Source organism: Acartia tonsa, chromosome 2, assembly GCF_053477335.1.
Source record: "Acartia tonsa isolate MP-2025a chromosome 2, ASM5347733v1, whole genome shotgun sequence".
Taxonomy (NCBI): Eukaryota; Metazoa; Arthropoda; class Copepoda; order Calanoida; family Acartiidae; genus Acartia; species Acartia tonsa.
The window spans coordinates 40,788,864-40,801,538 of NC_137261.1; the positions used below are offsets into that span (position 1 = coordinate 40,788,864).

General features: G+C 31.2%; 1 protein-coding gene across 3 annotated transcripts in view; it reads left to right on the forward strand.

Moving 5' to 3' along the window:
• The window catches only part of unc79 (UNC-79 domain-containing protein), an 89,920-nt gene that overhangs the window by 56,014 nt on the left and 21,231 nt on the right, over positions 1–12,675 (forward strand). For all 3 annotated transcript variants that reach the window (XM_080150864.1, XM_080150866.1, XM_080150865.1), the window contains 7 exons: positions 1,379–2,273; positions 2,465–2,689; positions 8,423–8,508; positions 8,921–9,122; positions 9,769–9,884; positions 10,202–10,294; positions 10,721–10,964. In XM_080150864.1, the coding sequence (XP_080006990.1) occupies positions 1,379–2,273; positions 2,465–2,689; positions 8,423–8,508; positions 8,921–9,122; positions 9,769–9,884; positions 10,202–10,294; positions 10,721–10,964 (1,861 nt within the window). The remainder of the gene's footprint in view (positions 1–1,378; positions 2,274–2,464; positions 2,690–8,422; positions 8,509–8,920; positions 9,123–9,768; positions 9,885–10,201; positions 10,295–10,720; positions 10,965–12,675) is intronic.

A 12,675-nucleotide genomic window follows, 5' to 3' on the forward strand; every position in this document is an offset into this window, starting at 1 on the left:
TCAATATATTTCATCAAAAACAAGTTGTGATTTCACTTTACATGCCGCGCTGGAAATCTATTATTCCATTAACAATCCCTTTATAATTTCCTACAAATTTATTGGATTAAACTGGATTTCATGCCCTTTCTTTGATAACTCTTATATTGAATTAATTGCCCATTGTCCCCTCCCTTACTCCCTGCAAAAAAGCTGTCTTTTAATAATTGATAAAATAGCCTAAAACCATTATTGGATATGTCTGAAAATTGCCAGCTTAAACGTGTTATTAATTTTGTTATCAAGATTTTAATGGACTTACATAAAAAAACATACATTTATGAAAGGATACAATAAACATCATAAAATGAAGAAAAAAATTGTATTAACGTGCAGATTAATAAATACAATGTCACTAAATGCATTTAATTATATTCATTTCTCTAATGCTTTTTTTCTACTAAAAGGCGCAGATTCTCTATAATTATCAGCATGTTACAATCAAGTATTATAAACGGCACATGTTTTGTATAGTTTTTGTTTTTGTTTATGTGCTCAGTAATAAGATATACTGCAAATTGGACTACTTTATTTTATTTACCCCTTTCATATATAATTGCCAAGATCATGAGCATTTTTTAAATGAGTTGAAAATAACGAGAGGGGGGGGGGGTGTTTATGTTCTTTTAGCCTAAACCATGCTCTTAGCTTGCAAGGTTTAGATCTGCAGTACAATAACCCCGCGGGGCCATCATGTGCCCAGTAAAACCCAAACTAACCTCACCTTAGCTATAACAAACACATGAAAAACTATCCCACCTACATTTTAATCAATAATATCCTCATCCTTGTGTGTGTGCATAATTAAAAAGATTAGCTCTCATTATAGGATAAGAGAAGATTAGGTTGACAGAAAGATTTATTAAGATGTCTTTTTAACTAGAACAGTACAAAGGTTTATTCTTTTACTATGTACTACAATCTTTTATATATAAAATTATAGTAGTATCTATCTAAACATGAAATTGTAAGAATTTTTATTTTAAATGATTGTAGTAACAAATACAACATAAGCGTTTTAACACAATTTTCATACTGACATAAATTTAAACTGTTAAGGTTCACACTTTATAATCTTGAATCTTTATTAACGAAATTAACATTATAGCTCTATAATATTTGCAGTTATAGGTCAGTTTCTTCAATTGTAATTTTTTGAATGATTAGACCAATGTTTCAATCAATGCATATTGATTTTTCATATATTTTCTTTTTATAGTAAAAACAATCTTTTTAGTATTCTTTTGTAGAAATGTAATATATTTGGATTTTTAATAACAATCTTTTAATATTCCATGAACCTTTATTTTGATTTTTTTCTATTGGCAATAATTTTCAGGTACACAACCAACTGGCAGCCATACTACTCCATTCTACAGGAGAACCTTATTTACCAGGGTAACGGTTACACACTTTGGTTCCTGGAGCCGACTGTCAGGAAAAACTGGCTGGAGGCCTGCCTGGTTATTGTCTACAAATACAACTTTTCAGAACCTGACCCTTTGAGCGAAAAAGTTCTTGGATTAATAAGAATCATCCTAAATAGTTTGTCTGCTCACAATCATGTTTGTTCCAAATACTTCAAATATGTTGAGCATGGTCTGACAATGAGATCAAGAGAGTTGAGTGAGACCTCAATAGGACCACTTGGTACTGTTACCCTGCAAGGTACTGAAGAGAATTCTGCTTACAACAGCAGAGCTTCTCCAAGTAGCAATAATAGAGCTCTTGATGATGAGATTCCTCTGTCACCATTGGATGGGAAAGATATGGAGCTAGAAACTATTTTTGAGCATGCAAAATCATCAAGTGTAAGTCCAGATTGTGCTTTATCAAAGAATATCAGCGTTGAAAACCCCTTATTCTTTAACATTCTTCCAGATGAGAATCCAGACATGGAAGATTTTCTGCCATCACCTGGAGCTATAGAGCAGTCAGGCAATGGAGCTTCTGGAGGCAGCAATGGCTGGAATATGCAGGTTAACGAATCAGGCAAAGTTTTCTGTGTGGATGGCAACAATAAAAAGTTTCCCGCCAAAAAGAAAGGTCCATTCTTCAACTCTCCGCCAAGTCCGCTCAGTCTGATGGATGTGCTGACCGTTGGAGGATCCAGGGACACGGAGGAGAGGATCCATCTGGCGGATATGCCAGAGGAACAAGAGATGGAGTATGAGGAAGAGGAGGAATATTTTAGACCACCACAAGAAAGACTTCTTCCAATTGGAGGATATCAGGTTAATTTTGATTTAATGATTTTTAATGGGTAACTTTAACAATTATTTCATTTAGTTCATGGAATAGATTAGAGATTTTTATCTACCTATGATTTTGTAACTTTAAAAATAATGTAATTTATATTTAAATTTATTAAACTTTTTTCTCCAATATAATGATTGTATTGTATTTAAACTCTAAAAAAAAACAGGAGTCTCGTGCAGCAACCAACCCCAAGCACAACAACATGTCCTTGCTTGACCGAGTATGGCAAGTCTTGGGTAGCAGTGACCAAACTGATGATTGTGTTCCACTTGTTGAAAAAGACTTGTCGGGAAAAGTTAAAATAGCTGCGGATGATACTAAAATTGGATCAGCTCATAATGTAGAGATTGAGGAAAATACTATTGAGCTTCAAGTACAGACTAGACTCTCAAGGAAATACATTATGAAATAGTTTAAACAAAAAAATGCAATGGGTCTTATTTTTTTCTCTTGTATTGCCTAATATCTTTATGTAATACCTAGTTTTACAAAACAAATAAGTTAGTATTGAAGAACATAAAAAACATAAAAAACATTTATTCAGTGACAGATTACGCCCCGTCTTACGAAGCAGTACATACAATAGTACACCAAGCTACTGCTTAGTACCAGGTGTACTTTACAATTTTTCATAATATTTATAAATTTAAATTGCATGACTAACACTAGATGTTATGTGTGGCACTGATTAGGCTTCCCTAAAAGTAGGAATATGCGTATCCGAGATGTTTGCATTGCCTTTTTTAGGTTGGCATTAGGTTAATAAGAAAAATAAGAAATAATAATGTCAAAATAAATGTAGGTAAAATTAAATGGACAGGGGAAAAAGAGAAGGAAAGAAGGGTTACAACAAATTCTAAGGCTAGTTTTTCTTAAATTTTAAAACCATTTCTATAATTAATGATGCAAGGTTTTTAATAAATCCAGGCAAATCAATATATTTTAAGTACATTCATTACATTCTTCAATATTACATATAGATTTAAAAAGTTCATCTTTAAGATTTAATGCAAATGTTTTTTTAGGAATATTCTCATTTAAAAGATCTTTTTCATGACAAAAATTATTCCATAGTCTTTGGAATGAAAATAATGGAAACCTTTCAATTTTTTTAAATTTGGCTATTGGAATATAAAACTCACTAGAATTTCTTAGTTGTCTTTGATTTCTTAGATTATTTCTAATCCATACACCATCAAAAGAATTTGGTAGCCTCCAGCGAATAAAATCATAAAAAAATAGTAGTTTTGTATAAATAGATAGCTCCTTAATAGGCAAAACATTAATTTTTTTAAACAAAGGTGGCGTATGGCTGTTATAAGCGGATTTGTGTATAATTCTAATAGCTTTTTTTTGTAGAACTACTAAAGGCTTAATAGATGATTCTAAGCCACAGCTCCATGCTGGCAAGCAATACAATAAATGGCTATTTATAAAAGAGTGGAATAGTGTTACTAAGGATTTTTCACATAATATATGCTTAACTCTATTGATTAAAAACAGACTTCTAGATATTTTTTTCCTTAAATATTCAATATGGTATTTAAAGTTAAGTTGAGAATCAATAAACACACCCAAAAATTTAATTGCAGGAATTTCACTCTGTTGGTTGATATAACCCAAATATCTAATTTTATCTGTATCATTCTCATTTTCATTATTAAAATCTAATTTAATTTTAATTTGTTCCCAAGTTATGGAATCCTCCCTTTTATTAAAGATCATAAATTTAGTTTTAGTTGGATTAAGAGACATTTCATTGCAACGAAACCAATCACAGATATTTTTAAGTTCAATGTTGAGTATTTCAATTATCTCATTCAAATCTTTTCCTGATATCAAAAAATTACTGTCATCTGCAAAGAGTAGTGTCATTAAGCTAGTACAATTCTTAATATCATTGATATAAACTAGAAACAAAATTGGACCCAAAATACTTCCCTGTGGGACACCCTTGCTGATTCCTAATAAATCACTTTTTTCGCCATTTGTATAAACAAACTGATTTCTATTACTTAAATAGTTTTTAAACCATTCTAATTCTAATCCATGTATACCAATTTTTTTAAGTTTTTTTAATAAAATTGTATGCGAAATTGTATCAAAACATTTAGCAAGATCACAGAATACCCCTATAGTAATTAAATTTTCATTTTTTGCTTGTCCTAGATAATTCAAAAGGTGAATCATAGGATGTAGTGTAGATTTTTTTGCTTGAAATCCATATTGATGTTCATAGATAATTTGATTAAATTCAAGATATCTTGTGAGTTGTTCAGATACAATTTTTTCTAACAATTTTGAAAAAATAGGTAGCAAACTTATTGGACGATAATTGCCAGGGTTACATTTATCCATTTTAGAGCTGTTACTATATTTAAAAACTAGCGGCTTCGCCCCTAGCCTCTAGGGGCTTCGCCCTATGAAGTAATGGGAAGTCAACCCTCCTTATAGAAATATTCAAAAAAATTATTCTTTGTTAAATTACTCTGTGGTAAAATAAAACCCAGGTTGTGCGTTTTGTGCCCAAAAATTTCAATTTGTACAAATTAAACCCAGGTTGTTTGCTGGATACACAAAAATTTCAATTTGTACAAATTAAACCCAGGTTGTTTGCTGGATACACAAAAATTTCAATTTGTACAAATTAAACCCAGGTTGTTCGCATACACAAAAATTAAAATTTGTAAAAAAAAATATTTAAAATTTTTTTTTTTTTGGGAGGAGGGGGGGGGGGTTCATGGGGGCTTCGCCCCATGATGCAGTGGGGTTCCCCCACCCAAATTAGTGGTTTTTGTTTACAAAAGTAAAAAAAATAAAAAATTTGGAAGTTGGGATTTTTTTATTTTTGGGGGGATGGGTTGTCCCACCCCCCAAGAAAATAGCTTAAAACCACCAAAGGACCAGTAGGTATATTCCCAGAAGGGTAGAGCCCAATTTGTTCAGCAGTTACTGAGATTTTACAAAAAATGTAAAAAAAAAAAATTTTGGGGGGTGGGTTTTTTTAGTTTTTGGGGGGGTTGGGGGTGTCTCATCCCCCAAGAAAATAGCTTAAAACCACCTCAGGACCAATAGGTATATACCCTAAAGAGTAGAATCCGATCGGTTCAGTGGTTACCAAGATCTTAAGGGACAGACAGACAGACGGACAGACGGACAGACGGACAGACATCAAGCTACTTTGTATTATAGATTGGCAAAACTTTAGCAATTTTTAATTGTGAAGGAATTTGACCTGTTTTAATAGATTGGTTAATAATGTGAACAAGAGGTACGGCAATACTATTTATAATTTGTTTTAATAAACAATTTGATAATCCAAACATGTCAGAGCTCTTTTTATTTTCCATTTTTTTCACTAAATTAAAAAGAACATGAATATTTATTTCTCTTAGCTTAAATACACTGTCTGTATCAGGAATAAAGTCGCACGGATTAAGTGGGGAAGGGTTAATTTGGCTGGCAATTTCATCAGCAATTGAAGTAAAATAAGTATTAAATTTGTTAGAAATATCATGATTATTACTGTAAGATGTATCATTGACAATTATTTCATCTATACACGATGTCTTGTCATTTGATTTTGAGATTACTTGTCTTAAAGTTTGCCAGGTTTTTCTTAGATTTTCTTTATTTTGATTAAGTTGTTCCCTGTAAAAAATTTTCTTTGCATCTTTTATTGCCTTATTGTAAATGTCCCTATATGTTGTATATGCAATGTTATTTTCTGGTGTTTTATTTTTTGAATAAATTGTCCCCAGCTCAAGTTTTTTTCGTCTAGAAATCATAAGCCCTCCCGTCATAAATCCCTCTATTTTATGAATATTTTTATTAAATTTAACTTCTTTGATGGGAAAATGTAAATTAAAAGCACAATCAAATACTTCATGAAAGTTTTCAAAACTAATTTGTGGGTTTAGTTCATTAAGAACATTACCCCAGGTGTTCGTGTTTAACATTGCATTAAATTGATTAATTTTTTCACTTGTTATATCCCTGCTGATAAATGTTTTAGGCTTTTCTATTTTTTGTGTTTGAGAACTAACATGAAAAATAGGGAAATGATCGGAAATTGAGTTCAGAATAACGCCAGATTCCAATGTATTATTGCAAGAATTAGATAAAATATTATCAATCAATGTACATGAAGCATGTGTAACTCTAGTTGGTTTAGTAATTAAAGGCAAAAACCCATTAGATAAAGTGTTCTCTATAAAATCATTTGTTTTTAAATGAGATTCAAATTTAAGGAGATCTAAATTCAAGTCAGACATGATGTAAGAGTCACCTTTATAAGATGACATTGCTGCTTGTAAATTTGATATTTTATCAATGAAATATTCCATCTGATCATTAGAACTCATGCCTTGTATTGGAGAATTAGGACGATAGACACAACTAATTATATTGCTTTTTTTCTGTTCAGTAATAACTTTCAATGTTAAAGATTCAAAAAGATTTTCTTCAAAATATGATAAATCATCAATTACAGTAAATCTATGTTTTTTATGAATATAGATTCCAACTCCCCCTCCCTTCCCCTTTTTTCTAGATGAGAATACAAAATTATAATTTTCAAGTTTATATAGATCTTGATCAATAATTGAAAATATTTCTTGAATACAAATTATGTCAAAAAAAATGTTGTTTTGTAGAAGAAAATTGATATATTCTTTAAATTCATCAAATTTCGAGGGTAAAGAACCAAGATTCCAGCTTAAGAATTTTATCTTCCTGCAATTCTTAAATTTATTAATGAGTTGTGTGTTGTCAAAATAGGAACATTTTAAATCTATACTGAGATACGGGCTTTCAATTTCGTTTTGATTTGCACTATTTAATTTATCAGCAAAACATTCATTTAGATAATTAATAAAAGTCAAAATTTAAAGAAAAAATAGCACATAAAAAATGTTGTAAAATTTGTAAAATGTGAGAAAACTTGGGAAATTTTATTAAGGAAGGGAATGAGAGAGGGGGTGAGAATATTTTAACTTCCTGTTGAAATAAGATATTTAGGGTGTATGAAGGACATCTTTAAAAATTGAGGGAAAAAAAATAGCGAGAAATACTATTTTGAATAAAATTCAATTACTAGTTTAATTTAGAAGGTTAAGATTAGGTCATAATTACTATTATATATACTAACTTTGAGCACTATTTAATTGTTCATTAGTTCATTGCATGATTTATCAAAAAACTTCACAGATTGTATCCTGTCTCCTTCGTTCTTAATATATTTGATCACTCTACCATCCAGGTGCCAGCATTTAGAGAATTGTTTACTTCTGATCAGTTTCTGCATTACATCATACCTCATTTTGGTGAGGTCGGCGCTTATCGAGTATCTCTCTACACCATTTTTGACGTCAATTTCTCTTATAGGCAGATTTTTTTGTTTGAGAGGATAAAATCTTTCAATGGGCGACTATGGAACCTTACAATTATAGGTGGAACTTTGTATGATCCATTCTTGTCTTTCGGTATAGGCAGAATATGGGCATTTTTGATGAATTGACCTGGTTCAGTGGGCATTTTGAGACGGTTTTTGTTCGCCTCTAGCAGAGGTTTGAGGACCTCTTCAACTGCTTTCATGGCTGCTTGATTGTGGCCAAGGGACTTTTCCAGATCTTTATCAACTTGTACACCATTGATTCTTACACACTCGTTTCTGCTATGTTGTTCTCTGTCATCAAGCTTGATTTTTAGCAATTTGATTTCAGATTTGTAGCTCTCCATCTCTGTCTTCAAATTTGTGTTAACAACCTTTATGGCGCTAATATCCTTTTCAATTTGTGGGAATTTTTGAATAAGGGGTAGAACCTTCTTGTAATTTTCCTCAAGGACATGGACCCTTTGTATTAAATCATCCAGGCTGTTGAGCTTATCCATCACTTGCTTGTGGTCGGAGGATTGTTTTTCCGTAAGCTTAGTAATAGCCTCCATGATATCTTTGGAGATATCCTCACTTGTCAACTCAATAGGAAGATTTGCAAAACGGTTTTTGTCCGACATTTTTTAAAACAAATTTTGTCCTTTCTGGCTTGAACTATGTATTAAAAGCGAGACATTTAAGACACGTCCGCTCAGTTCAAGTATTTTATTTTATAATGTTTGAATGCACAGAATTGATGAATGTGAGCCTGGAAGTTGTATAGGTCCACTTGGAATGAATACTCCGCCTCCAGAACCTGTACTGCCTGCACCCAGGTAAGGATAGTGAACAAAAGTTTGTTTGCTTTAGGGGGCTAATAGACAAATCAAATCTCTTCCCAATATTTGAAGCTTTAATATTTGTAAAGGATTATTTTATATCCCTTTTTTATTGATTATCTCTTGATATTCTCTTATTTAGAAGGGCTGATAATACATAATAATGCAATATCTTTACTGTAACAGATGATCAGTTAATCTAAATATATAAATATTTTTAAGTTATTATTAGTAGAAAAGTATTTTTATTTCTTTCCAAGTGTCTCTTGAGCATTGAAATCAACCAACCCCCTTATTATTAAATAAATTGAAAATAAATAAAGGAAAAGCTACTTTTTACACCTCTTTAATTTCAATTCATTTGTTAGTTAGCTCAGATAGGTACTTTGAATTTAAAAAATATTTGAAGGAAAAGAAAATCTGGAACAGTAAGAGAACCCTTGGGTATAGCAGAGGAAACAATTCAAGAAGTTCCGCAGGGCAAAAAGGAACCTGAAAATGAGGAACAATTTGCGCCTGAATATCCCAGCCAACCCCAGACAAGACAGAGTAACCTGAGAATTGGGGAGGATACAGTTGTTAACAGGTGCAGCAGATGTGGAGCTATTCAAGTAAGTTTATTAAAGTACTTTTTATAAGCGAATGTGTCTCCTCTTTACTTATTTTTCAAATATGCATAGATAATGCCGCCTTTTGTAGTCTTAAGGATTTCTCTAGTTTTTTTTTTTTAATTTACAGTTTACTAAAATTATTGAACTTTTGTGTAAAGTAGGGGAACAAAAGGACGAAGACCAAACTGCATAACTTTTGCACCACTTTTGACGTCATATGCTCCATCTCTTTTTGAGGGATTTTCTTTCCCACTTCTCCTCTCATCTTCCTCATTATATGACGTCTCAGGAATCAAAAGTGACACAAAAGTTATGCAGTTTGGTCTTCGTCGAACAAAAGTCATATATATATTAAGTCAGTTTGACTTAAGAACAGTAGTTGACAACTTTTTTGAAAAAAAAAAAAAAATACAGGGTTGTAGTTATTTTTCCTATGACCATCACTAATGGGGTGTCTAACCATTCGGGGCTACCAAATATCTAATATAACCTAACAAAGACTAAAGTATTAAACAAACAGATGAAAAAATACCTCCCCGTCCCATCCATTATTTTTTTTATGTTTTATTTCAAGTTATAACTTTTTATACTTATACCTCTAAATTTTGCAAAATTAGCAAAACTTTAATTTTTTTTTACTTTTCAGGAAAGATATTCATATTCTGAGATATCATTGTGTATTGTTGTTATGAACACTCTAATCCACAGGGAACCTGAACTGGCCGCTCCGCTACTTCCAGAAATATTTCTGGTTGTTTCCAGGTATAGCTCTATTTACTGGTATTTTATAATATTTTGTTAGAATAAATAGATTAATATTAGATAGCTATATTTTTTAAGCTTTAATAAAGATGAAGTTAGGAGTTTCTGAAAGATAGAACAAATGCGCAGTTCATAAATCATTTCATTAACATATTTTATTAAGCACAAGCTGTTTAAATCTATTAAACATTTTTTTTTATTAAACTCCGTAAGTCAACTAAACGGATGATATATTAATTATTAACTATCAGGGATAAGTTAATTGAATTAAGCAATACTTTTGATGTAACAAAAAACACACTGTGACAAATTTTCAGAATAGCTGGCATGCACTTGTATTCTTGGGAGGAGGAGAACAACAATATTATTATACCTGGAAATCCAAGAAGTGTGGCCAGACAGTTTCTAAGGTCCAGGATGGATGCCAACCTGTATTTCAATGATAATACCTTAAAACAGAATCTTCATACAGATACAATGGCCTACCATTGAATCAAACAAAAATTTATACTGGCCTGCTATTGCTAATTTAGTCTTTGTATTTGATTATCATTTGTCATTTGTATTGTATGACGTCATATTTTTATAGGTACTATAAAGAGTTTCCTGAAAAAAAAACTTTATAGCAAACATGATTTTAAAAATCAAGTCATCTTTAAGTTGTAATATTTAAGTTAAGAGGTGATATGCTAAAAGTAACTAATTCAAAGTTGGGTAAATACTAAATAGATGGTAAACGAAAATTAGAACTACATTTTTATATTGTACATAATTTTGACCCATTTATAAGTATATGAATAATACATAATTGGTGTAACATCCTTGTAAATGATAAGAGTAACACTCCAACAACTATCAAACAATGGAATCTTCCCTCTTCTTTTCAAACTTGGCCTCGGCAAGGAGCAGAGCAACAAGTTCTTCCAGATCATTGTCAACTGTCTCAATGATTTCTATGAGCTCTCACCCATAGTTCCATTCCAGCTGTTTCTGGAGAATATTGGAAACTTGAAGAATAACCTGGATGAGATATTGAATACAAGCCTGCCAAATGTCACATGCTATCTCTCTTTCATCCAGGTAAACATTATTAAATTTATTTCAAAATAAGAAGGGGTGAGATTCTGTGCTCGACTAGGCACTTTCAAGTAAACCGCCGCTAATCTTCTTATTCCATTGGAGATAATGATCGCTACTATTATTAAAGGTCTTGCACCAAGGACGTCCAAGCTTTTTATTTGGGAAAGGAGAGGGGGTAAAAATTAAAAAATATAATTTTTTGGGTGGGGTATACTTTATGTCAAAGAGGCAAGGACGTACTAGCTTTTTTATTTGGGGGGGAGGGGGGGTTAAAATCTAAAAATCCCAATTTTTCTTTGGTGGGGGGGGGGGGATTACCCATTTACCCCCCTTGAACGTCCCTGTCTTGCACATAATTTTTGAAAGTTTGAATTACTTCAAAATATGACAAAGTTAATATTTTAAAAGAAAATAATAAAATTCTTTTTAACTCTTGTGCCTTAAAACATTGTACAACTAATTTGATAATTGCAGTTTCTATTTTTGCAATTATCTTAAATTTTAAGATTAAATTGAAATCTGTTTTTTAACAAAATTACCAAAATGAACAAAATTATTTTTAAAACATTTTTGCAGTAAACTTAATAAACGCAAAATAAAGGTTGAAAATATAAAAAAAATAATATCTTATTTTATTTCTTAAAGAAAATAATTGCATTGAATGGAACCTATTAAGTATGGAGATGGAAAATCCATTTCAATTTTATTGTTGGAAATATTTTTATACTCTACATTCATATGTACTTAGTAGCCAGTTTCAAAAAAGTATTCTTTGGGTCAAAAAAAAAAATTTATGCAAAGAAAATTTTTTTATTCTTCAGAATTAGAAAAAAAAATATTTTAAAAGTTGTTTTTTTATTTTTAATATAAAATAAACTATTTTGAGTCCGGCTAATCTATACATATATGAGGAGATAATAATAGCTGAGAGGTAGTAGATTCTTTGCCTCTATTATAAAATAAAAGATAGTAAAATTAAGCTTATTCTTAACCCCCCGCCCTCAATTTTCTTTCTAAATCTTAAGATGAAAATGGTGCAGGGGTTGACTTTTCGCCCCCAACCCCTCTTTAGTGCCCCTAAAGTCTTCTAGGGTATAGACGCTAATCTTTAAAATAAAGAAAGAAACTACGGTTATATATACATATTTGTCATGGTTACAGCTCTTTCAGATGAGGACATTCTATGAAGAGAAGGAAAATAAATTTCTCCTCCTAACTAAATAATATTGAGAAGAGGAAATATTGGTTTTTTGTGTTTGTATAAGAATATAATTTGAAAACTTTTTATATCAAGTTGTAAAGTCATGGATAATCACAAGCAAAATTTAATAATATTTTATAAAGTTTATCTAACAATTGGAACTAATGGACCAATAACCATCCGCCATTTATTTAATTTGTTGAAAAAATTTTCAGATTTTCTTAGCCCTTGCCTGGAGTTACTATCACTTTCAGCTCTTGGGTCTGTTTCTGAACCTAAATAAAAAAAAACAATGTAAAGACATTTTTTTGAAGTAGTTTAGTTGTGATATACATTGATATTATGGTAACCTCAACCAAATTTATGCCAGGCTACAATTGAATCAAGATAAAAGTAAGTGCCGAGCTCTATGACCTATGTATGGTGAAATTAGACATAAAACCATGATGATTCCAGGTAAAACCAAAATATTTCAGCGGGGTCTTTTTGAGAAAATTAGATTTGAAAATT